General features: G+C 48.4%; 1 protein-coding gene across 1 annotated transcript; it reads left to right on the top strand.

The window, feature by feature from the left end:
- The first annotated feature begins 432 nt into the window (after nucleotides 1-432).
- On the top strand, nucleotides 433-24,768 carry setd1ba (SET domain containing 1B, histone lysine methyltransferase a). The gene is made up of 20 exons (XM_066650690.1): nucleotides 433-721; nucleotides 852-991; nucleotides 1,755-1,853; nucleotides 2,453-2,728; nucleotides 5,401-5,514; nucleotides 5,718-5,920; nucleotides 7,027-7,377; nucleotides 7,453-7,906; nucleotides 10,955-11,758; nucleotides 11,975-12,154; nucleotides 12,244-12,331; nucleotides 13,053-13,258; nucleotides 13,517-13,601; nucleotides 13,775-14,116; nucleotides 14,870-16,237; nucleotides 16,990-17,171; nucleotides 18,219-18,350; nucleotides 18,499-18,618; nucleotides 19,632-19,769; nucleotides 20,220-24,768. Exons 1-20 carry the CDS (start codon nucleotides 664-666, stop codon nucleotides 20,391-20,393), a joined length of 5,514 nt encoding a protein of 1,837 aa, XP_066506787.1. The 5' UTR covers nucleotides 433-663; the 3' UTR covers nucleotides 20,394-24,768.
- Nucleotides 24,769-26,823: the final 2,055 nt, after the last annotated feature.

Genomic DNA, 26,823 nt, shown 5'->3' with positions numbered 1-26,823 from the left:
TACGCCTATAACTTGCCAATCCGCTTCACCTGGCAATGTTTGCAATGTTTGCTATTTATGGCGTGTATACACCAATTATAGGCATTTATATTCAAGGATGTTAGAGTTTAATATTCATAGATGAACACAGAGTTCAGTTTTGAGCGCTAATTTCAGCCTTGGCGTTCAAAACCAGGCGAAAAAACAGCCCAGCGCTGTGTGTCTTGTATTTGTCGTGTATGTAAATCTAGTGCGCACATTCGACACGAATCCTAAAGACGTTTCACAGAAGAACGTATTCAAAAAAACAAGACCTAAAATATTTATCTTGATCCGCGTTTGCTGCTAAAACAGCAGAATATTTTACCCGACCTCTCAGCCTCGTCGAGACGGAGATTTTAATTTTCAGTTTTGCGTGGAAAGTGCGGCGGGTCCGCCGTCAGGGGCTGTTATAGTGGTGTATTGTAGGAGAGACAGAGAGAGAGAGAGCAAGCAGAAAGCAGACTCACACACACACACACACACACACACAGTGTATGATCGCTCTCGGTAAAAAACAGCCCCCAACAGACTCTGGAAACACGATGTAATGCAAGAAGCGAAGAAAACACGGAGAAAACGAGCTCGTCCACGTCCTGAAACGGTTTGGTTTTTAAAACGAGCTCGAGTCGGACGCTGAAAACAATGTCGAGACCAGGAGAAAGGAGCAGAGTGAATGAGGAGCACGGCAAGAGGACTTCCAGTAAGAGCTTCATCTCTCTCTCTCTCTCTCTCCCCTCTCCCCTGCTCTCTAATGTGCTTCTACCACTTTCTGAGCCCCTGGTTTGTGTTGTTCTGGTCCTAACCCGTGTAAACCCGCTTGTTTGCTGCAGGTCTGCTGAACGGAATGGAGAACAGTTCTGGAGAGAAGCGCAGTCACCACTGGAGGAGTTATAAGTTGATCATTGATCCCGCTCTGCGCAAAGGATCTCACAAGCTTTACAGATACGATGGACAGCACTTTAGTTCACCGGTCAGTTCTGTTCCAACTACGGAATTTACCCCACAGCGCGGAGACACACGCCTCCCTGGGGTCCAGCAGATGTTCAGTGAAGGCTCTTTAAGGCTAGGAGCTCCAGGACAGGTGCTGGACGTCCAAAGCGGCTAGCAGAGGTCCAGTGTAGGTTCAGGGAAGGTTTATCACAACTGCCAGACGTCCAAAAGTTTCAGCGTAGGAGCTGGACTTACACAAGTCCCAGATCAGGTCTTGTACAGGTACAGTATAGGTCCATGAGCAGTGCTGGACCTTCAGAAGGTTCTGTATGGGTGCTCAAGGCAGAAACTATCCGCAGCTGAAGTCCAGTAACAGTTCAGTATAGGTTCTGTAGGTCTAGCAGGTCCGGTAACAGTGCCGTACATACAGAAACCCAGCAGAGGCACAGTGTAGGTGCTGTATACATCCAGTGGAGGTATCGTCAGTTTAGAGGGGGTCGATAAAGTTAGAGGACCCTCCAAAACGCCTAGTAGAGGTTCCACATGAGTGCAGTGGGTCTCAAAGTTTCATAAATGTTTAATTGTAGGTTCTGTAGGTCTAGCAGTGGTCCAATAATGGTACTGGACATCCAGAAGATGTACTGGATGTTGTGAAGGAGTTGTACAGGTGCTGAACTCGGCTGGACCTTCCCTGAACTTTAGCTCCTGCTGGAACCTGTCAAAAGTGTCCTCTGTCCCTCACTGTTTACACCTGGACCTGGAGAATACCTCTGCACACCTGAGACATGTGTTTGTTTTTGTAGAATCCGGGCATTCCCCCAGTGGACATGGTCAGAGACCCGAGGATCGGTCGCCTGTGGACGAAATACAAGGAGACGGACCTGCCGGTGCCTAAGTTTAAGGTAAATGGACACACACACACACACACACACCTTTCAGCTGGGAAGAACGTGCCCCTGTATCAGTGTGTAGTACGCAGGCGGTGTGATTTGTGCAGTCCTTTCTGTGCGCTGCGCTTGCTTTCAGAGTTGGGAGCACGTTGTGGATCACATCTGACTGATGTTTAAGGAAGGTTTGTGTTTAATTGCCGTGTGACTGAGATGAACACAGACACAGAGACGTTGTGGAGAGTCTGAACACATCTGATCACATCCCAGTGAAGCGTTTACCTTGTGTGCTGCCTACAAACTCTGCTCAGCTCCAAAGCATCTCTGACCCAGCGGGACACATCCCTGTACTGCACTCAGACTCTGATCCTGTGGCCCCTGCTCCATCTTCTCATCTGTATCTTATTCTTCTGACTCTCGTAACACGCCTGTGTGCTTTTGTCTCGTGTTAAACGCATTCTTTCATCTCCATTCGCTCCTTTCTTTTTTATTCCCTTCTATTTTTACTTATGATTTCTTCTCTTCAGTCTGTGTTACTGTCTGACACGTGTGTGTGTGTGTGTGTGTGTACACACACTCAGCGCTGTAATAAACTGCCTCTGATTTCCCCGCAGATCGACGAGTGCTACATCGGCAGGGTTCCCCCGAAGGAGGTGACGTTCGCTCGGCTCAACGACAACATCCGGGAGGGCTTCCTCACCGACATGTGCAAGAAGTTCGGAGAGATCGAGGAGGTGGAGATTCTCTACAACCCCAAGAACAAGAAGCACCTGGGCATCGCCAAAGTGGTGTTTGGGTCGGTGCGTGCGGCTAAAGACGCGGTTCAGAACCTCCACAACACATCGGTCATGGGCAACATCATCCACGTGGAACTGGACCCTAAAGGTGAGGTGTTTATCGGGAGGAGGACGTGAAGCTCCTCTGGAAAGATCAGCAGACACATTGTAAATAGACTGTGAGCTCTTTAGAGACCGTCTTTAGTCCTGTACACGTTCAATATAACAAACACTGAGTGTGAGGAGGTAGAGGGGCTGTGGATCCACAGCTGGAAGTGAAGGAGAAGTCCTCCAGAGATTGTTGTCTTCAGCTTTAAACGGTCTGTAAACTCTGGCCTGGACTGACTCTGTACGAAACCCTCTTTAGAACACGGACCGCTCTTTAGAACACGGACCGCTCTTTAGAACACGGACCGCTCTTTAGAACATGGACCGCTCTTTAGAACGCAGCCGGGTTCATTCAGGGACTTTGAAGCCAAACGATTCTGAACTTTTGTAGAAAGGGTGAGAACGGTAATGAATCACTTTTTAGTGTGCGGTACTTTAACAACATTGCTGGCCACTTTATGGCGATGAAAATGACTGATGCTCCCTTTAAAGCCCTCAGTGTTTACACCAACACGTGTTTATTTGTTTAGTTTTCTCGTCATATCGCTTCTGGCTTCGGAGATTTACATCCGTCGCCTGGAGACGAGCGCCACACGCCTCTTAATAAAAATGATGAATGGAGAACGAAAACACTGACGGGGTTAGATTTCTCTCTGTCTCTCTCTCTGTCTCTCTCTCTGTCTCTCTGTCTCTCTCTGTCTCTCTCTGTCTCTCTGTCTGTCTCTCTCTTTCTCTCTGTCTGTCTCTCTCTGTCTGTCTCTCTTTCTCTTTCTGTGTCTCTTTCTCTTTGTGTCTTTCTCTCTTCTGTCTCTCCGTCTCTCTTCTGTCTCTCATTCTTCTGTCTGTCTCTCCTGTGTCTCTCTTTTTCTCTCTCTCTCCTGTCTCTCTCTTTTTCTCTCTCCTGTCTCTCTCTTTTTTCTCTCTCCTGTCTCTCTCTTTTTTCTCTCTCTCTCCTGTCTCTCTCTTTTTTTCTCTCTCTCTCCTGTCTCTCTCTTTTTTTCTCTCTTTCTCCTGTCTCTCTCTCTCTCTCTCTCTCTCTCTCCATGTGTGTGAGAGAGAGAGGTGTAAGTAGGTCTGGTGCAGGTGTGTGTATATGTATCTTAATTTCTGAAAGAGAAAGATGCTCGTCAGATCTAGGACAGCTGTTTTGTTTTGGAGGGAAACTGAACGGAGTCTGAAGGAGTTTATATCTCTCTCTCTCTCTTAAAGAGACAGTGACCAGACAGCTGTCGTATTATCTCCTTATGGCTAATCTACACTTTACTAAAGTCACTGTGCTGTGTCTGAGCACATGGCGATGGGTGAAGGGCAGTATCCTGATGTTTTGTTGTTGTTGTTGTTGTTGTTATAAATAATCTCACAGTAGCCTTTTATTGTGCTTCTCTGAGCGTTTAAAGGACACTAACCTCCACTTAGGACTAAAGACTTAGTCCTGTTTCACCGCAGTAAAATACACACATCATATAAAATAACATCATGGTGTTGGTAGTTTTTACTGGTGTTTGTTTAAATTTAAAACGAAACTATTCTTAAACACATTGCGACTTTCTGAATAAAACGTCATTATTTTTTATGTATGTTGTCGACGTTTTGACAGAATTCAGAAAGCTGCCTTTTACTCTGAGCCTCGTGACGTAATTCTCCAATAGAAATTCTACAAATCTGCTCAGAACCAAGTTTTCTGTCAACTCTCGCTGCCTTTAAAGAGGCTCTTCACTGTCGTGTGACGGTGGGGAGCTGAGGTTGTGTCCTTGCGTCTCACTGTTTGGACAAACGCAACATAACACTCAGGGAGACGTCTGTAATCCGACAGAACTGGAGATAATTCTGTGTCCGTTAGCATCAGAACACACTGGTGCCGTGTGAAATGAAGGGAAGATGTGGCTTTGAAACAAGGTTAATTTGTGAAGTTTGGGAATATTATGAAATAATGAATCAATAACACGTTCTGAACGAGGGCTGTGACGTATCGCAACGTTCACGATCATATCGTCGTAATAAAAGTGATAAAGGTGGCGTTCTCACGTGTTTCTGTGAAGACGTGCAGTAATCAGCTCGGCCTCTAGTCCGTGTGTGAAGTTTTAAAGTTACTTTTCCTGTAATGGTTTATAGAGTCAGAATACACCGTCTTTATTACGTTACTGTTGTTTACAAAGTAAGTAAATGTTTACGAATGTTTTTAGGTCACTCCTGAACGTCTGTTACATTTGTAGCTAAATATAAACATTAAAAAAAATTAACGTAACACTTATTTTAAAATGAATCTGTTTTTTTTCGTATCGCCACGAATATCGTTATCTCCACTAAACCCTGAGATATCGTGATACTATTTTAGAGTCGTATCGTTAAGCCCTCCCCTGAACCCTTAATTATAACCCTGACTGATCACAGAAGTGTACGCTGTAACTGAATGTGTTCTGTGAGTGTTAGACAGTGTCTCACCGTCGGAACAAAGGTCTCTCTTTGTTTTTTAAATATTTTTTAAGCAATTTAAAGTAATACCTGCCCTTTACACTTAACTTTCCTTTTACTTTCACCTTCCACTGAAAATTACTGCAGTAAAGTTTTAGTGTTAGTGTTGTGGAGATACGAGGATTTGTTTAAACAGCAACAATATGCAACATGTTTGACAGTTTTTGTCGTCATTATCATTACCTGTGTTTACCTGTGCAGGTGAGAACCGTACGCGGTATTTTGAGCGCTTGGTGAACGGGAGTTACACGCCTCTCACGCTGCCGGTGGGTGAAGAACCCTGTGACGTTTCCCCTCGCTGCATCGCAGAGGCTATACTGGTGAGACGCAAACAGGGACTGTTATTTATGTGTTTACCTCAGCAGCATTAGAGCAGGTGTTTTTACCTGAACATAAATAAACAGAAGTCTGTAGGAATTAGGCTTACATCAGTGTGGAGAAGGGACAGGTGTTCTGTATCAGTAATACTGCCTGTTACAAGATAACATAACTAATATTTGTGTGTGTGTGTGTGTGTGACCAGTCCTGTGAGCCCTTGCGGAGACTCTCTGAGAGCTCATCCTCTGTGGCGCCAAACACCGTAACCCCGAGCAGCTCTAGCACCCCCATGAGTATGGACACGGCATACTGCAGCCTGAGACAGGACACTCCTCAATCTCAGGGAACACCCCACACCCCCCGAGCCACAGGGACGCCGTTCTCTCAGGATTCCACCTACTCCAGCAGGTATTTTCCCATCAAAAATTAAAAAAAAAAAATCTACACTCTCTGATTGGTCCCTGGTTGGTTTCCCACAGCTCCCCCGTGAAATGTATCAGGTGTCGTCTCTAACCCCAGTCTCTAAGGAGAACAGTGGGCTTTGGAAACCACAACAATGGCGGCGGTAACGTTAAGCGGTGTTTACTCATGGTGTATCGGCGTGTTGTTGTTGTTTGGGACTGAACACAGCTCCGTCATCAGTTCAGACAGATCAGTAGAGTTTGTTCCTTCCTTGTTGCAGCGTCCAGCTCTCGCTGGATTCTTTCGTCGGCCACCGATCCGAGGAGCGTTTGAACCTCTTCAAAAGACCACGGCGTCATTTTACGAGCTGCCGTCGTGAGTCGGATAAAAACAAACGTGATCTCTGCTGCAGCTGGAGATTTTACAGATGGAGAGTTGGTGCTGGTCGTCTGCGTTGCGTGGCGTAGAGTGACGACTCTCTCTGGACGATCAGCGCTCTGCAAGGTTTACACGCCACGGTTTAGTCCCTACTCGACTCGCTCTGAACCACGAGAGAACAGCCACTAAACAAGAACCCGCTTCCAGAACCAGGACCTGATTCACCTGGTGGAGGAGCAGGAAAAGAAGAGCGGAAAGCACCACAAGCACTACCCCCCTATGTTTTATAGCTATTCCTGTTTAACTGGATTTAGAACAAGATTAATCCAGTTGAACAGCAGCAGAGTGTGTGGAATGGTGTATTTAAAGTAGCTGATTGGATGTAGGTTTATTTTTGGAAAATGTGCATATTTTAAAGGAACACTATGTTATATTTATGCCCTAAAATTACAGCTTTAAAATCATTGTGATGCTCCACTGAGCTGTAATAGAGAGAAAAAAGCCTGTGTCATTGCTACTGTGGGCTCAACACTGCAGATAATGCCCTAGGTAACTTGTGGAGGAGGGTAGGAAACCACCCCTGCTCCTCGAAACTCCCCATTGAGTTCAGTATGGTGCTGTAAAAAAGATTTACACTAGGGGGAGCCCCAGGAGAAAAAAGAAATAAAATAAATGTACTTAGAGTTCCTTTAATGTTTTCTGATGTAATATGGTTTCCATGTCTTCGTCCACAGGCAGAGCACTCCTGTGTTCCAGCCGAATCGTACCGAGGGCTCGGGGGGCTACAAGTTCCGCAGACCCGAGTTTCAGGACGCTTACAATCAACGGCGGGAAAGGCACTATGTTCATGGAGGGGGTGGAGCTTATCGCGGAAACTCGGATCAGCAGCAGCAGGGCAGTTTTAAACAGCACCAGCCACCTGAGCCTCCTTCCCCTGCGTTTTCTAACACGCCCCCGCCTCTACCAGCCATGCCCACCTTCCAAACCCCCACCTACGCATCGTACCAAGCCCCTCCCCCTCCTGCGTATGCCCCTAACGACCCTCCACTCCCTCCTTATGCCCACAGTGACCCTCCTCTCCCACCGTACGCACATAACGACCCTCCACCTCTGCCTTTCGCTCAAAACGAGCCCCAGCCGAGGGCGCCAGAATTCAGGAGACAGTTACCTACGACTCCTGAGTTTCTGCCCACGAGAGAGCGCCCCGAAACCCCACCCCCACCACCAGAAACTCCCCCCCCAGCTCCTGAGCCCTGCCCCTCCCCCTCTCCCTGTCCCGCCCCCGAGGCAGAGCAGAGACACAGCCTTGACTCGCGAATTGAGATGCTGTTGAAGGAGAAGCGAACGAAGTTGCCGTTCCTGAGCGACGGAGGGGGGGATTCTGACGGAGAGGTGCGGATGGAGGGAAGCCCCATCTCCTCATCCTCCTCCCAGCTCTCACCCATCGCTGCTTCGCGCGCCTCCAGCACTGGCCTCGAGGACATCAGCCCCACGCCCCTTCCCGACTCGGACGACGACGACGAGGCTGTCGCCACGACAACAATGCTCCGCCCACAGAGCACTGAGCCTCAAAACGCACAGGGGCCGCGGACACCCACTGAGAAACCTGACTCGGTAAGAACTCCTGACTCTGTAAGCACTTACTCATGAGCGCTGAGGGAGCAGTTGTGTAAGACCCCCGCCCTGCCCCCCGTCCCCAGCTTGAGTGGTCAGTGATCTCCTCTGAGCGTGTTGAGCTGATGTTACAGTATTGTATTTTAGTGCTCTCCTCCAAGTGTGCTGAAGTTAAACCTGGAGAAGTAGATATGATACAGAAGGATACAGACAGGTTTCAGCTGATTGGCTGGGGGAGGGAGAGGGGGAGGGAGAGGGAGTTTCTGTTGCTGAACTTTTGCTTTTGGTTGCTCTTGGGTGGCCAAAATAACAGAAACAGTTTTACTCAATAGCTTAAATAGGTTCCTGTTTAGAGTGTGTAAATGGTAGATGCTGTGAAGTGTGCATGTGTGTGCGTGTGTGTGTGTACGTGTGTACCAGGGGGAAGTGTGTTGGTCTGGGATCCGACCACATGAACTAAGTGCTAAATGCTAAGCGTGGGGCCCAGTGTTCATTCAGGAAATTGTGAAATCTGCTTTTAGAAAAATGACAGAAAACAGTTTTTAGACAATGAACAAGGTCTTATTCATCTCACATCAAACACCGCTTTTAAAACACTCCCCTTTTTTCTTAGAATTATTTGCTAATTTATAAAATATTAAAGCATTTTTGTAACTACACAGTTATATCAGAATATATGCATTTATTTGTTTGTTTTTGAATGTGCCTTCTGCATTTAAACCATCACCCCACGTCCCCCCACAAACACACACACACACTAGTGCATTAGGGGCTGTGGGTTGCTCAAACCTCCCACTCTCGGTTTCTCGGTTGGAAATGAACCAACGCCACTGTCCACTCTCCACTGTGTACAGTTACAGACTGTAGTCCATCTGTGGCTCTGCACACTTTGTTACCCCACCTTTCCCCCTGTTCCTCAGCTCTCAGGACCCCCACAGAGCAGGTGTGATGTGGTGGTGGATCATTCTCAGTGCTGCAGTGACACTGACGTGGTGGTGGTGTGTTAGTGTGTGTTGTGCTGGTGTAGAGTGGATCAGACACAGCAGTGCTGCTGGAGTTTTTAAACCCTGTGTCCACTCTCTGTCCACTCTGTGAGACACTCCTCCCTCGTTGGTCCACCTTGTAGATGTAGAGTCAGAGACAGTAGCTCATCTGTCGCTGCACAGTGTGTGTCGCTCGTCCTCTAGTCCTTCATCAGTGACACAGGACGCTGTCGGCTGGATGTTTTTGGTCGGTGGACTGTTCTCGGTCCAGACACTGAGGGGTTTAAAAACTCCAGCAGCACTGCTGTGTCTGATCCACTCTACACCAGCACCAGATCCCTAAAGTTTATTTAGTGTTTTCTGGCCTCAGGAGCTTTTCCAGCCGGACGTCTGGTTACATTCACCATTGTCACGGTGTCAGTGAGTGTTTGATTCTGCGGTACATTTTGTGAAATGGATGTAGTTCCCTTTAAAGCTCCAGCTGTGAATGTAATCAGCCCTGAGCTGGTAACTGAACTTTACTCTCTGGCACGTGAGCCGCGAGCTGATTGGCCAAACACTTTCACTTCCTCTTTCACCTTCAGTAGCAGTGAGTAAAACAAACAACAGTGAAACGTTTCCTGCGACTGGATCAGCACCGTTTCAGTCCCACGGCTGCACTGACTGCGCAGAACTGTTTCCTTGTAGGCGCACCGACTGCGCAGCTCTGTTTCCCTGTATTCGCACTGACTGCACAGGACTGTTTCCCTGTAGCCGCACGGACTGCACAGGACTGTTTCCCTGCAGCCGCATTGACTGCGCAGCACTGTTTCCCTGTAGCTGCACCGACTGCACAGCACTGTTTCCCTGTAGCTGCACCGACTGCACAGCACTGTTTCCCTGTAGCTGCACCGACTGCACAGCACTGTTTTCCTGTAGCCGCACCGACTGCGCAGAACTGTTTCCCTGTAGCCGCACTGACTGCACAGCACTGTTTCCCTGTAGCCGCATTGACTGCGCAGCACTGTGTCCCTGTAGCTGCACCGACTGCGCAGCACTGTGTCCCTGTAGCCGCAGTGACTTCGCAGCTCTGTTTCCCTGTAGCCGCACAGACTGCGCAGCTCTGTTTCTCTGTTGCTGCACCGACTGCGCAGCACTGTTTCCCTGTAGCCGCACCGACTGCTCAGCACTGTGTCCCTGTAGCCGCATTGACTGCGCAGCACTGTGTCCCTGTAGCCGCACGGACTGCGTAGCACTGTTTCCCTGTAGCTGCACCGACTGCGCAGCACTGTTTCCCTGTAGCCGCACGGACTGCGTAGCACTGTTTCCCTGTAGCCACACGGACTGCGTAGCACTGTTTCCCTGTAGCTGCACCGACTGCGCAGCACTGTTTCCCTGTAGCCGCACGGACTGCGTAGCACTGTTTCCCTGTAGCTGCACGGACTGCGCAGCACTGTTTCCCTGTAGCCGCACGGACTGCGCAGCACTGTTTGCCTGTAGCCGCACGGACTGCGTAGCACTGTTTCCCTGTAGCCGCACGGACTGCGTAGCACTGTTTGCCTGTAGCCGCACGGACTGCGTAGCACTGTTTGCCTGTAGCCGCACGGACTGCGTAGCACTGTTTGCCTGTAGCCGCACGGACTGCGTAGCACTGTTTCCCTGTAGCCGCACGGACTGCGTAGCACTGTTTCCCTGTAGCCGCACGGACTGCGCAGCACTGTTTGCCTGTAGCCGCACGGACTGCGTAGCACTGTTTCCCTGTAGCCGCACGGACTGCGTAGCACTGTTTCCCTGTAGCCGCACGGACTGCGTAGCACTGTTTCCCTGTAGCTGCACTGCCTTTAAACACTGCCCTATATTCTGGAGAAAATTTTAAATTGGGTTAAATGCCCCTTTTTAAAAACATTTTTTTCTAATTTTTTCCCTCTATTTTTCAATCTCTCACTCTTTTGCTCTTGTCTTCCTCTCTCTTCTTCAACTTCTCTCTCTCTCTCTCTCTCTGTCTCTCTCTCTCTCTCTCTCTCTCTGTCTCTCTCTCTCTCTCTCTCTCTCTCTCTCTCTCTCTCTCTGTCTCTCTCTCTCTCAGTGTGGTGTGCAGTCCTCTGGTGAGGATATGGAGATCTCTGATGATGACGTTGCTGATGAAGCTGATCTCTCTGTCGCTGGAGGCGAGTGTGTGAAGGGGATCGTGGTGAACTCTGCCGTGTCACCGTTGGCACCACACGGTGTAGGGATGGCACCGCCTGGGTTCGCCCCCCTGCCCCCCCACAACCTCGCCCATCCCCACCAGCACCCTCACAGCCACCCCCACGCTCACGCCCCGGCGGGCTACGCCCCTTTACCCCCCCACCACTTACCCCCTACTCACCACTCGGCCCCGCACCCTCACCACATGCTGCTGCCGCACCTGCCTCACTACCCCCCTGGGCTGGTGCCCGTGGTGCCCGTGGACCTGACCAGTTGCCTGCCGCAGTGGGGGGGCATGCACATGTCCTTCCAGATGCAGACGCAGGTGTTGAGCCGCATAGCGCAGAGCCAGCGCCCGTACCAGTACCCGCATTACCTCAGCACCGCGGGCACGGTGAACGCGGTGCCCTTCGGCTCCCCCTACCAGCCCCTCTCTGCCGTGGGCAGCCATCCGGCCGGTGCCCTGGCCCCCTCCCAACCCTGGCCCTTACCCAGCATGCCCAAGTTCAACCCCACGGTGCCCCCGCCCGGGTATGACCAACAGAAGGACGATCCCCACAAGGCCACGGTTGACGGGGTCCTCACGGTCATCGTCAAGGAGCTTAAGGCCATTATGAAGCGAGACCTCAACCGCAAGATGGTGGAGGTGGTCGCCTTCCGGGCCTTCGACGAGTGGTGGGAGAAGAAGGAGCGCTCCGCGAAGGTGAGGAGTCTTTGTTTATGTGTTTTTTGGGAAAATAGAGGCGTTAGGGCTCCTACCATCGGAGGGTTGTGAGGTGGATCCTCAGTGATGCCCTAGCCATCCGTAAATATATTCTCTCTCCTTACAGGGCAGTATCTTAAGAGATGACTTAGAAATAGCAGTTTAGAGAATTGTGTTGTGGACCATCAGAGTTCATGAATTCTCCTGTGTCTCCAGGCCACGTCCACCCCGGTAAAGCCGGGCGAGTGTAAAGAGGAGGAGAAGGAACGAGCCAAGCCCAAGGAGACGCTGTCGTCTAGTTTACTGGAGAACTGGAGTAAAGTCGAGGGGCTGGGCTACGAGGGAATGGGCCTCGGCATCGGGCTCCGGGGGGCCATCCGTCTGCCCTCGTTTAAGGTAGCAGTCTGTTTTAAGGTAGTGCTCAGCCAGTTTTTACAGGTGTAATATACACTGATATAAGCGAACTTAAATGTTTTTGTTTTCAGGTGAAGAGGAAAGAGCCTCCTGACCCCGCCTCCACTGCTGAGAACAAACGAGCGAGGCCGTCCACACCTGTCGATGATGAGGATGAAGGTCAGATGCAGCTCTTTCTCTTTATCAGAATTAGTTTTGCTGAATGATTCAACAAGAAAACTTCCTGTGTAAACAGCCCCTGTTCAGAACGCCCGCTTTCAGCACCTGTTCCTTTAAATGATAACGAGCCGCTCGCTGTTCACCCCGACCCCGAGCGCACAGCAGTGAGGAGCGAGGAGCAGAAGCTCTGGTTTTTAGCCGTTTTCACTCTGTTCTCTTTCTTCTCCGTTTTTACTCAGTGCTCTTATTTCTCCGCGCTCGTTGTGTCTGTTTTGCTGAGTTTAACCTCGTCTTTGTGCTCTCACATAAACACGGGTCCAGCGCTGTGATTGGACAGACTCAGACGAGGGGGCGGGGCCATTCTAAAGTCTCTGTACTTGACGTCAGAAGAGGCGCAGAATCAGAACGACTCGTTTTATCCCGTGTTTTTAGACTTTTAGGCAGCGCACAGAAAACTGACTGGGGTCTTGTTTCACAGTGTGTGGGTTGGTGGGCTCCAGATCCCCACAGTAATTTGAACACGCACTGAATAAAGGATTTCTTCATGATGTGGCCCCTTTAATGTTAACATGTGGTTGTGGAAGCGTGGCTGTATCTGCGGGAGGGAGCTGTTAAACCAGGGTGTTTTCTGATGGTGTATTTAATCTGTGCTCTTTGTTTGTACTGTGTGATGATAAATGTGTTTCTCTGACCTCTGAACCCCGGTGTGTGTATATTCCAGAGTCTGAAAGAGTGGATCTCCCAGCAGATGGAGCCAGACTGGACTCGGACCCTTCTGCAGCAAAGCGCCGTCACTCCAGGCCTGTGGAACTGGACAGCGAAGGAGAGGAAGAGGAGGAGGAGACGTCTGGACGAGAGGAGTCGTCTCTCTCCGATCGAGAGGAGGAACCTGAGGGAGAGACTGCGGAGAGACTTTCGCCCGGGAAGGTGAGAGCACACAGTGCAGTGTTCTTTACTCCGGTCCTGAGGGAGGCGCTGTGGGTAAACAACTCGGACATCAGTGGCGTCCCCAGCTGAGTGTCTCTAGTCGTTTTTTTAAAACGCTGAACAGGATCTCCACCGGTCATCCATCTCTGCCTCTTCCACTGATATTTCAGCGTCAGCTCCTGTAGGGGGCGCTCACTCACTACAGTCGCACACGTCTGGCTGGGCGTAAGCTGATCTGATGACTGTGTGTGTTTTCAGGAGGTGGAAGAAGGTGATGAAGATGAAGAAGAAAAAGAGGGGAGCGAGTCCGAGGCCAGTTCTTCTTCGGATTCGTCCGATGACGGTAAGCACTGACTGCGTTAATGAGCCAGGGTTAGTGTTCTCCTCTGAGCGTGTTGAGCTGCAGTGGACTTGTTTTAGCCGCAGATGGAAAAGATGATGTGGAATGAATCTTCACGATGAGCCAGTTAAAGCGATCAATAATAATAATAAGTCTGATATCTCCTGTGTTCTCAGAAGCTGGCAGTTCTTCTTCGTCCAAGTCTGACTCTGACTCCTCGGCGTCCGAAAGTTCGTCCGAGTACGACTCGAGTTCAGAGGAGGAGCGAGAGGAAGTAGAGGAGGAAGAGGGGGACGCCATGGTGACCGGCGAAGAGGAGGAAGCTCAGACGTCCTCGTCTTCCTCGTCCTCGTCCTCTATCTCCTCTGATGAGGAACTGGAATCAGAAAAGAAGGCTCCCAGCAGCCCGTTGGCGCCACCAGTGGAGGAGGAGCAAGAATCTGAAAGAACAGAGTCTGAACCTGCGCCTAGAGCGGTTCTAGATAACCTGCGGCCTCCATCCCCTAAAGGACTGCCAGGTTAGAACCCGTTACACCGCTCAGCACTGTTAACGTTGTTCATCTAATGGTGGGAGCAGCCGTAGAACGCTGGATTGATCCAAGATTCCAGCAACTGGCCTCATTTAAGGTGGCACTGTTTTAAAAGATCCATACCCGCCCCCTCCACAGTGGAACACAGTTCTGGTTCTTAGTGAAACGTCTGTGACCTGCTTTGGTCCAAACCCCACGAGCCCCACAGCAGTGTTCTCCCCCTGTGTAAACAGCCCCTGTTCAGAACGCCCGCTTTCAGCACCTGTTCCTTTAAATGATAACGAGCCGCTCGCTGTTCACCCCGACCCCGAGCGCACAGCAGTGAGGAGCGAGGAGCAGAAGCTCTGGTTTTTAGCCGTTTTCACTCTGTTCTCTTTCTTCTCCGTTTTTACTCAGTGCTCTTATTTCTCCGCGCTCGGTGTGTCTGTTTTGCTGAGTTTAACCTCGTCTTTGAGCTCTCATATAAACATAAGTCTAGTGCTGTGATTGGACAGACTCAGACGAGGGGGCGGGGCCATTCTAGAGTACCGTTCTAAAGTTGTTTTTATTATGTCACCTTTTACAATAGTTTTAAATATTAATTTTATTAGAACTTCATTCTCTTCTGCACCTTTCTCAGTATCTTTCACAGTTCTGTTCATCATTTTTGGACACATTGGATGCAAATGTGTGTTTAATTGTGGTGCTTATTCAGTGTGTAGCTCCTTTTACACGTCGTGATAAACGTTCTTCTGTTTACAGTGGAGGAGCCAGATATTGACATCGACATCCCAAAGGTGGAGCCGTGTCCCGTGGATGATGTTGCAGTTTTGCGCCCTCCGACGCCGACAGGTTCTCCGTCTGAGAGCGATGTAGACGTCAGGACGAAGAAACTAAGTGAGGGGGCAGTGCCACAGACCCCTGAGCATGAAGGATCCGCCCCCTCTGAGCTGGAGGTTGACACCCAGATCTCCTCTTCCCCCTCTTCAGGTCAGTGTGTACATCTAGCCCCGCCTCCTGGCCAAACCCTTCTTCCGCCTGGCCATGCCCTGCAAACCTCTAGCCAAGTCCTCCCTCCCCCTGACCACACCCTTCTAGCCCCGCCCCTCGAGTCATGCGGCCGGAGACGGTTGCTTACGGACGAAGATGTGCCAAGGACTCCAGGTCGTGACCTGCGGAAAACTCAGAGCACCGACACGGCGCCAGAAACGCCTTGCTGCGACACCCCCCTCACAGGTAACAGCTTAGCGCTTAGCCTAGCGCTTAGCTCGCCCCACGTCCCCGGCAGCCCCTTCTCGTACCCGGCCCAGTCGCCCATCCTCAGCGCCGGGATTCCTCGGACACCGGGGAGGGACTTAACTTTCACCCCTGCTTTTCCAGACTCTGCCCCCTCTCTCCCTGACTTTGCCCCCTCAAGGAAGGCCTCGTCCGAGAGTCTGGATGAGAAGCCTGCTTTTAAAGAGCCTCTCCTCGGCACTAATTTGCCTGCTTTACCTGCTGCTGCTCCCCCTGCTGCTTCTTCCTCTCCGCGAGACTCTCGAGCCTCGCCACCTCTTGCTAAAGAAAGCTCCGCCCCTCAGCCCACCCCTGCCCCTCAGCCCCTCCCACTCATAGAGCTTCCTGTGCCCCTAGATGTCACTCTGAGCAAGAAGAAGCTGGGACGCACCAAAGTTAAAAAGGCCTCTGTGGCTGTGAGTCCTGAAGACGCTCCCCTGGAGGCTGAAGTTCCAGAGCCAGAGTCCTTCCCAGAGCGTCTCTCTGAATCCCTGAGGGAACCAGACTCCGAGCTCCAGCCTCCAGAACCTCAGGACGAGGATCTAGACGACATTCCTCAAACGGTTCTCCCTGTCTACAATGATCTCTCGTTCGAGGAACCGGTCCAGAAGACCAGGAGACAGCGGCGCAGCTGGGAGGAGCTGTTGCTGTCCATGCACTCGCCCGCTGCCTCGCCCCAAAAGCCCAGCTACCTGCCGCGCTCAGAGTTCGAGGAGATGACCATCCTCTACGACATCTGGAACGAGGGCATCGACGAGGAGGACATCCGCTACCTGAAGGTCACCTACGACAAGATGCTGCAGCAGGACAACGGCAACGACTGGCTCAACGACACCCTCTGGGTCCCACATCCTCATATCCTTCACCACTTTAGCCTTTTTTCTGTAATCTGCAGTCCACCAAATGTGTGTGTGTGTGTGTTTTTGCATGCTCAAGCCGTGAAGTGACTATTCAGCTTTAACAGCAGCTGGCGCTCTAACTCCGTTTCACCCACTCAAACAGAGCTTAACGTCACTAGTGGCTACGTTTGATTGGTGAGACGCCGTCATGTGACAGAGCTTCTGGTGGAAGTCTCGACAAAACAGAATAAAACTAAGAGGTGGTGCGTTGGACGGATCGATAGAAATAAGTAGTGAGTAGAATGTAGCTCAATGTAACGGAGTAAAAGCACCAATTCTTCACAAATTTACTCTACACACTAATTTATCCAAAAGTTACTCACGTAAATGTAACGGTGTAAAAGTAGTGCGTTACGACCCACCTCTGTTAATAACAAATAATGAATACACTTTATCTCACTTAGGTTTTGTCGCCCCCTGTGGTTGTTGTCGTGTATTACAGTCTGTCAGAATGACAGCGTGGTCATTCGAACATAGATCATCAGTGTTTTTAACCATTGTGTAGAATTATGCTACAATATCGCCCCCTATGTTCCTTTATGGTAATGCAATCTGAATGACAGTAGATCGTTTGAATATTTTATAGAGAATTAATTTGTTGCTGCTGACGCGTGCGTGTGTGTGTGTGTGTTAACTGCTGAGAAAGTTAACAGCGACGATGTTAAATCTATTGTGTGCAAGCTGTTTTTCCCTTGACTTTCCCTCCACCGACCAGCGGGGGCATCAGTCTCCCACCCATGAAGAAGAAGCGGCGGGAGGACGGGATGAGGGATCATGTGACCGGCTGCGCTCGCAGTGAAGGATATTATAAAATCGACAAAAAGGACAAATTGAAATATCTGGACAGTACGCGTCTGCAGTTCGACAACGAACCGGACAAAGACACACAGGTACAGCCCAGCGTCTACATACACACACCGTCTGACCAACAGCCAATCAGATTTACCCTCTTCAGTAAGCTCTTGAACCCCAGCGATCAGTGATCTGATACTGAGAAAACAGAGTTCACCTGAATCACAGAGTAATCCACATTTCTCAGTGTGTCTTTACTGTGAATGTCATTGGGACGTTTATACGACCCGCGGGGTGTGTTCAGACTTGATCTGGATCAAACTACAAAACAATGCGGTTACATTTAATCCTGGTTTGAGTGTTCACACTGTGTCACATTTACATTTAAAACAAAATCAGTAAAATAAATACTCGATGTAGACTGGGCAGCCCTAAAAAATGGGTAATGCTTAGGTCACTATTACCCTGACCAATCACAAGGCTTCCATAGCCACGCCTCCTCTCTGAGTCGAAGAGCTTGGTGAGCTAAAGCTTAGGAGCTATTAGTGAGAGAGTTAGCTCTGCAGCTATTCTCCAGGCTTAAACAGTACAGTATGAGCCTGAATGGGCTAAGTCTGGGTACAGCAGAGATAGCAGCAACACTCGGTCGTCGTGTTTAACGGCGTATCGGCGGAGATCGCAGCCGCACCGGGCCGGGGCACAGAGCAGCGTAACAGCGGGGAGGGCAGACCCACTCAGTTCTGCAGTACGGCGGAGATAGCGGCCGCACCGGGCTGGCGTGTACAGCAGAATAACAGAGGGAACAAAAGCCACACTCGGTCGACAGTACAGCGGAGCAGCAGAGGGGGAAAGCACCAGTTTGGAGACACTCTAGTCCAGTTCATACATCTATGTTAATATATATATAATCACGTGAAACCACACCACAGACACGTAAAAGACAGAAGGCGGCCGTAGGTTCGATCATTAACGGCTGTGTAAACCTAATTCTACTTTCCTGTGCCGTGTTATTGTGTGATGTTGTGTAAAATGACAACTTGCTCTGTCTCAAGGCTGTGTTGCCACGGTAACAGAAACAGCATTGTGTTCGCCAGTGATAGAGCGCTGTGAGTCACATGGTCATGTGTGTGTTCTCTCTCTTTAAGGGGAAGAGTATTCCAGCTCAGCCTCATGCTTCGAGTCGAGCCGGATCTGAGCGCCGATCAGAACAGCGCCGCCTACTGACCTTCTTCAGCATCAGCTGTGACAGCGACCTGCTCAAATTCAATCAGCTCAAAGTGAGAATAAACTCATACAGCAGCTCATTATTATTATTATTATTATTATTGTTGTTATGGTTATTATCTCATTTCATAATGAAGCTGCTCACTGCTCATTAATGTTGATATATTTATTTATTTTCTTTATCTGTTTATCTTCCTCTAGTTCCGTAAGAAGAAGATCCGTTTCTGTAAAAGTCACATCCACGACTGGGGGCTTTTCGCCATGGAGCCCATCGCTGCTGATGAGATGGTGATTGAATACGTGGGTCAGAATATCAGACAGGTAATATTTGACTTACACATCAACCTAAATACACTCATTCACACCCTCTCTCTCTCTCTCTCTCACACAGCCTCAGACCCTCACACACACACACGCCCTCAGACCCTCACACATCCACACACACACACGCCCTCAGACCCTTTCTCTCTCTCTCTCACACACACACACACACACACACACACACACACACACACACACCCTCAGACCTTTTCTCTCACACACACCCTCACACCTTTTCTCTCTCTCTCTCACACACACACACACACACATCGTCAGACCCTCACACATCCACACACACACCCTCACACCTTTTCTCTCTCTCTCTCTCACACACACACACACACACATCCTCAGACCCTTACACATCCACACACACACCCTCACACCTTTTCTCTCTCTCTCTCTCTCTCTCTCTCTCTCTCTCACACACACACACACACCCTCAGACCCTTTCTCACACACACACACACCCTCAGACCCTTTCTCACACACACACACACCCTCAGACCCTTTCTCACACACACACACACCCTCAGACCCTTTCTCACACACACACACACCCTCAGACCCTTTCTCACACACACACACACCCTCAGACCCTTTCTCACACACACACACACCCTCAGACCCTTTCTCACACACAGACACACACACATCCTCAGACCCTCACACACACACACACACACACACACGTCCTCAGACCCTCACACATCCACACACACGCCCTCAGACCCTCACACATCCAAACACACCCACCCTCAGACCCTTTCTTACACACACATACCCTCTCTCCCTCTCACACACACACACCCTCAGACCCTCTCTCTCTCTCTCTCTCTCTCACACAATCTCTGCTTTTGTTAGTTAAATGTCATCGACTGAAATTCTTATAAAAATGGAGGCAGAGCTGATGTCCCTGTGGGGAGGTGTTTAAGTGATTTTTTACAGAGTGATTTACTGTGGATATTGCAAGTTAACGTGTGTGTGTGTGTGTGTGTGTGTGTCTTGTAAAGGTAATTGCTGATATGAGAGAGAAGCGTTATGAAGAAGAGGGAATCGGCAGCAGCTACATGTTCAGAGTGGATCACGACACCATCATCGACGCCACAAAGTGTGGAAACTTCGCTCGGTTCATCAACCACAGCTGCAACGTGAGTCACACACACTCACACCGTCACAACACACACTAATACACACACACACACACAGGAGAGTGCACACATTAATACGCCTGTATCACAAGGCCTTTACATGCGAGAGGGATTCCCTGCCTGAGAGCGCACTGACATCAGGAGCAGCTCTGATCACAGCCAGTGACTCGGGAGACTCCAGGCTTAACACAAAGAAACAGCGCCATCTCATGGATTAGAACAGAAGCACGGCGCTGTGTCAGAAAGGAGTCAGTGTCTAACACTAAACCCCAAGTGTATTTGAAGGAGTGTGATAACAGAACTGTTTCTTACTTGAAGATAAATAGAAGTGTCTTTACTTTTTCTAAAAATGTTTTGTGATGGATTCATACCCATTTTCAGGTAGAGAGAGTGATCATTAAAGTCCAGTTTAATCACTCGTCTGTGTGTGTGTGTGTGTGGTTCTCTCAGCCGAACTGCTACGCCAAGGTCATCACTGTGGAGTCACAGAAGAAGATTGTGATCTACTCCCGACAGCCCATCAGCGTCAACGAGGAAATCACGTACGATTACAAGTTCCCCATCGAGGACGAGAAGATCCCGTGTCTGTGTGGAGCCGAGAACTGCAGAGGAACGCTCAACTAGAGCCGAGACACAGCACTGTCTACGTACAGCGGAGAACTGCGGGCACACACGCGACCGATAACGGGTAATGCCCAGACGAAACAGAGTGGGCACACGATGGGCAGTGCCCAGCCACCGCACAGTGAGGATACATCACACGAAACATGGGCACACAGTGGGCAGTACGTAGCCAGAGGACTGGGTAGGAAATAGATAGATGCGGAGAGTGTGCATTCAGTGAGCGGACCCCAGGCAGGGCATAAATCAGGACTGAAATAGGAAGGCAGTGGGAACAGAGAAGAAACCAGGCACTGAGTGGGTGCAGACAGCGCAGGTCCAGGGCACTGCAGACTGGGCTTAGAGAGGGCACACAGCAGCCACAGGGGGCTCAGCGAGGGCAGGGCGGGCACACAACGGGCCAACCGTGGGCATGGAATGGTCCTAGAGCATAGCAGGCATTGCCCGGGCAACGGTCGTCCTGCTGGAGGAGGGCTTTTCTTTGTTTTTTTTTTTTTTATTTTATAAATACGTCTGATGATTGTTTACGATTTACCGGTGCTCTTTCCACCTCCGTGAGATGACTTTTCTACCATTCTTCAGCTTTGTATGGAGAAAGAAAAAGACTGTAGCCCCGCCCCCTGCTCCCTCACTGTAGCATCTGGGTTCTTTGACCCCGCCCACTTCACTCAAACCCCTCCTTTAACCCCTCCTTCCATCCTCTCTCTATATAAACGCACAAGAAGGCCAGCTGCTATATACACACACACACACACACACACACAGAGGGTAAAACAGGGTCCGTAATCCTGTTTATAACCTGTTTATAAAGTGTTAGGGGGGGTTTATTTCACCCATCAGCTTGTTTCCTCCTTTATTACGGTTCGTATTTCCGTACGACTCTCTTCACGTCGAGAGCTTAAACAACACCGTGTTTGTGAAGAGGCCATTGCCAAAAAAACACACCTGTGTTGGCCACTAAACAAATCGGGGCGTAATCTGAGGCTCATTTTTGGAATCGACCTCATCGTTCAAAGCACACACTACTTTATGTCCTCAGTCAGTCGTATGTTGTATTTGAGCTTTTACTGCAGTTAGAGCCAGAGTTCAGTAATGACCGCTGTGCTCACACTGCCCCCTGCAGGCTGTACTCTATGAATGCAGTCTTTAGATTGTAAAGGGATTTCCATCAGTGTTTCTAGATCTGAGAGACGGAGTCGTTCACTGTGGGGGAAAGCTGTGGATGTGTTGGTGAATGGAACCAGACGTCTCCACGTCTTCAACACACACCCAGCATTTTATTCCCTCTCCTTCCTCCAGCAACTCCTCCACCGTCTACAGAGAGTCTCACAGAGATGGAGGACAGTGGACACCACCCAATTCTCAAAACTACAATCAGACACCAGCCGTGTGTCCCCCACTGTCCACTGTCCTCACTTTCCGTGAGGGGCTTTCAGAGGAGGACGTCTGGTTCCATTCACCTCCAGTGGAGCGTTTCACTCCATCCACTCTCCATCACTTGCATAGCTTCATTTTTAAACTGGTGTAACTTGCCTTCGCCATGTTTTAAAGGAAGGTGGGCTGTAAACGCTTCTGGATGTAAACAGATAGTTGAAGCCAGTGTGAGGGGAACTGGGCTGATGTCTGTGTAAAGCTCCTGTGTTGAGGTGTAAATGTTGATTTCCAGTGGCCAAACCGCAGGTCGTGTGTTTGACCTCTTCCTGTTTAGAGACGTATTATGAAGTGACCCACGGTTCATCGTTCCTCACCAAAAGAGCTGCTTCAACACTCTTTAAGCTAAATACTCTCTGTTTAAAGATTAGTATTAAGATCCTCTACAGTTACTACTTCACTAAAAGCTTTAATTCCTGTGCTGTATTAGTTTTGACCGAGGGCTCTCGGATGCTTTGGAACTGTGTTATTGCTGCGTGGCTCAGTTCACGCATGTCCTCCATCATCCTGTAGCTGCGGTTATCTCCAAAACCAAGGGCATTTGCAGAAATCGCTGTGAGAAACCACACACTTCTGAATCAGATTTGCGTTTATATCTCCACTGAACGTCACACTCATCACCAGCTCGTTAAAGCAGCGCTAGGTCATATATGAGTTTCAAAATCATTGTGGTGCTCCACTGAGCTGTAGCAGGGAGAATAGATCATCTGTCGTTGTCAAACCAAGCTCAGCGCTGCAGAAACTGCACTATGTAACTTTTGAAGGAGGCTGGAAAACCACCCCCACCCAGTGTTGTAGAAGTGAATTACACTCTGTAACTGTAGGGGGAGCCCTCAAGCAAAAAATATCAGATCTGTGCTCGTGGGTGAGGGGAGGTTTCCAGGCCCATGACGTCAGTGTAGAGCTCCACAATGTTACTGTTGACACTTTGACAACTTTGTCACTAGTGACCTTCAGTGGGAAAAACGTAGTACAGACGCTGCTGGGTTTGATACGTTTTGTTTACCACATGATTTCTGTAAACTCTGCGTTACTGACCCAGAATTCCTTCTATGGACATGACACAGGCTGCAGAATGGTATATGGACTTATGGCGCTTTTCCACTTCATGTCCAACTCAGCTGGACTCCACTCTCTGATTGGTCCCTGGTTGGTTTCCCACAGCTCCCCCATGAAATGTATCAGTGTCGTCTCTAACCCCGTCTCTAAGGGGAACAGTGGGTTTTGGAAACCACAACAACGGCGGCGGTAACGTTAAGCGGTGTTTACTCATGGTGTATCGGCGTGTTGTTGTTGTTTGGGACTGAACACAGCTCCGTCATCAGTTCAGACAGATCAGTAGAGTTTGTTCCTTCCTTGTTGCAGCGTCCAGCTCTCGCTGGATTCTTTCGTCGGCCACCGATCCAAGGAGCGTTTGAACCTCTTGAAAAGACCACGGCGTCATTTTACGAGCTGCCGTCGTGAGTCGGATAAAAACAAACGTGATCTCTGCTGCAGCTGGAGGTTTTACAGATGGAGAGTTGGTGCTGGTCGTCTGCGTTGCGTGGCGTAGAGTGACGACTCTCTCTGGACGATCAGCGCTCTGCAAGGTTTACACGCCACGGTTTAGTCCCTACTCGACTCGCTCTGAACCACGAGAGAACAGCCACTAAACAAGAACCCGCTTCCAGAACCAGGACCAGGACCTGTTTCACCTGGTGGAGGAGTAGAGTCCAGTAGAGTAGAGACCGTGCAGTGGGAAAGTGTCTTTACAGTCTGTAGATCCTGCTCCTCCTGCTGGTTACCTGTAGTATTGCACTGTCTGGTAGTTTAGAGCTGTGTTGTTTGAGCTGTATTCAGTGCTGAAGGGAGAGAAGACATTTAGAAAGTGCCAAACCTATTTTTTTGCATTGAGCTCGAGCTGTTACTGAGTCGAGTGAGTGTTCTGAGAGTTACTCGAAGCTTGCTTAGCGCTCTCGCTAAAATAGCACCGTATTAACCCTAAAAGTACCCAAGTGTTTAAAAGAAAGTCTACAAAAACATTTAGTTTTTATTCCATTTACCTTTTGAAGTGAGGAATGCTTTAGAAGAGCGTTACCTTCCTCAAACACACACCATGCGCTTTCAAATGTTCTTTAGGAAACCAAAACTGCTGCTTCTCTACGACATCACCTCGTTTTTAAGACTGTAGTTGATCAGTGAAAGCTAAAGTGATGGAGCTGAGCACGCTGCTGTTTGGTGGGTGTTTGTTTCCATTACCTCCACATTAGCCTCGTAGGTCCAGTGTAAAACTAAAGACCTACACTTTAGAACCTGTTTCTGAATTTTGGAAATGTTTATAATCGTTAAGTATGTCATAATAAATATTTCTATCGCAGCAGCTCAGATTTAAGACTTCGTAATCGTGATACCACCTCATCACTCTGAGACGTTTGGTCACTATGAGATCGTAGGTCACAGGTGAGGCTCATCATGAGATGATTATACATTGCTATGAAAGTCAATGTCGTCAGCCTCTTTATTAAGAGCTATATTTATTAAAGTAAATTGACAGGAACAGATGTCTGATCAGTGAGAAATATTTAGACAAATTCGCTGAAGAATTGCTCAACAACCATTTTCTGATTTTCATTTTCCCTCCAAAGCTGTGCTGATTGTTCTTGGCAGATTTGTTCCTCCAGGCGCCTTTCTTCCTCATCTTCATCATCTTTTGTTGGTTTAGTTCGAACACTAGAGGCTTGTTGTATTTTTCTCACGTCAGGCCTTTCATTCCCCTGAAAACTCCCCTACATTTTCCTTCCTGTTCCCTGCAGGGGCGAAGCTTTTTCTTTCAAACGTGTTTATATTGTACAGGATCTGACCATTTGTACGGAGGAATGGGGCTTTTTATCACCAGAGGGAGTCCTCCAGACGATGCATCTTTTTTTAATAAGCAGAAATTGAGTATCTGATATTTTTCAGGGAACATTATGACAAAAAAGGGTTAAATTTATATATATATATATGTAAAAAAAAAAAGAATAAAGGTGATGCATCTTGTAAATAAAAGTGATCTGTTCTCCCTTTGGAAAGATTGTTTCTTGTAGAAACGTCTTTTTTTCTGCCCGCTTTCCTTTGTAAACTAATGTGTAAATATATAAACTGTGAATATATAAATATATAAATATATATTATATTTTTTGGTTCCTGAGGATTTGCTACGGATCGGCAGCTCGGAGCGGTTCTAACAGAGCGAGAACGAGGAGCTGGGGCAGTATTTCGGCTTGTGTCAAGCTTTATTTTTTATTTTCCGTTGTAAATTCTATGAAAACTTGTTTGCAGTGAGTGTTGGGTGTGGGGGGGATCTGAAGCAGAATTGATTGGCGAGGGGGAACGCTGGGTTTCCCTGAGTCTATTTATTATTACCACAAATGTATAAAAAAGATGGAAAAAATAAAGGATTTTTTTTTTTCGAAATTAAGATTCTGTGACTTTTTTTTCAGAACCAATTTATCTGTCTTCTCCAACTGTGTAGAACCGCAATTAGCTCCTGTTTGACCAACGGAGAGAAGCAAGACAATGATATTTTGACTGATTATTGTAGCCATTTTGTTAGTCGTCATAATAAAAGTTACTAATATTACTATTAAACTATCTATAAACCATATGGATTTTTTTATTATTAGGAAAGAGTATATATTTAACTAGAAATTTGAATTATTTTGCCCCAATATTCATCATCTGCTTTAAATAGCTCTGTTAGTAGCTAATAACCTTTCACCGACCTGTTAGCTACAGTGCTAATGAAGCCTGAGCAACTAGATTAGCTCTGTACCTAACTGTGTATAAGCTTTAGCTATTTATGAGCTAATAGCCTTGTAAGTGTTGTTTATATTCAAAAATTATAGCTTATAAGTAAATGATGAATAGATTCAGTAGTTAGCAGGTGCTAATGTAAATGAGCTTATTCACAAATTTAATATATAAAGATGTAAATGGATCTTATAGCTCACTAGTTAATCATTAAATAGCTAATGTATAAAATTGCTAAAGCTAATAAAGTCAAGGGGCTAATTTTTCTTATTTTTACCACAGTTTTATGCTAGCTTCTATTTTAGCTCTATGTTCTTTTCAGTTCTGCTGTTGTTTAAGACTGACAGCCCAGAGATTTTATACATTACTTTATAAATAAATGATGGTTTGCATCACTCTACAGTGTTTTACAGAAACACAGTGAAAAAGCACAGATTAGTTTTTCCTCCTCTCCCCCTCAGCTGAGCTCAGGCTGATGCTGTTCCGGGAGGGAGACGTCTCCCGGTGTGGAGACTGGTACGGAGAACTCTGCTCAATCGCCTGATTGTATTCACTGCCATTCACATGTTTTAACACAGGGCTCTCAGTGTGAACAGTTCCCCTGTAGAATCTTCATCAACTTTAATCCAGTCATTACTACAATGAATTATGCACTTTGTTACCCCCCTGTTCCTCAGCGCTCAGGACCCCCACAGAGCAGGTGTGATGTGGTGGTGGATCATTCTCAGCGCTGCAGTGACACTGACGTGGTGGTGGTGTGTTGGTGTGTGTTGTGCTGGTGTAGAGTGGATCAGACACAGCAGTGCTGCTGGAGTTTTTAAACCCCTCAGTGTCTGGACCGAGAACAGTCCACCGACCAAAAACATCCAGCCGACAGCGTCCTGTGTCACTGATGAAGGACTAGAGGACGACCCACACACACTGCTGTGGCCTTTTGTGACCTTTCAGAGGACAGAGGATTAAGATCAAGAGTAAGCTCAGGATCAGGTCAAAGTTGTGCTCGACTGAAGATCAGAAATGCGTGGAGAGGAAAACCTCAGAATACAAACACCCTATTCATCAGTTTATCAGGGAAACACTGGGAAGAATTTCCACAGTCCTCTACTCCTTCACCCACACACTGCAAAACTGAGCTCTATTTTTACCATCTTCCAAAACACAGGTCATTCACCTAAAAAATCACTTAAAACAAGTAAAAGAAAAAGAGTTACAAACATTTCTGAAGGATCTC

Source organism: Hoplias malabaricus, chromosome 18 (assembly GCF_029633855.1).
Source record: "Hoplias malabaricus isolate fHopMal1 chromosome 18, fHopMal1.hap1, whole genome shotgun sequence".
NCBI classification, from domain to species: Eukaryota; Metazoa; Chordata; class Actinopteri; order Characiformes; family Erythrinidae; genus Hoplias; species Hoplias malabaricus.
Note: the sequence above shows the minus strand (reverse complement) of the source record. Positions and strands in the feature narration are given on the sequence as shown.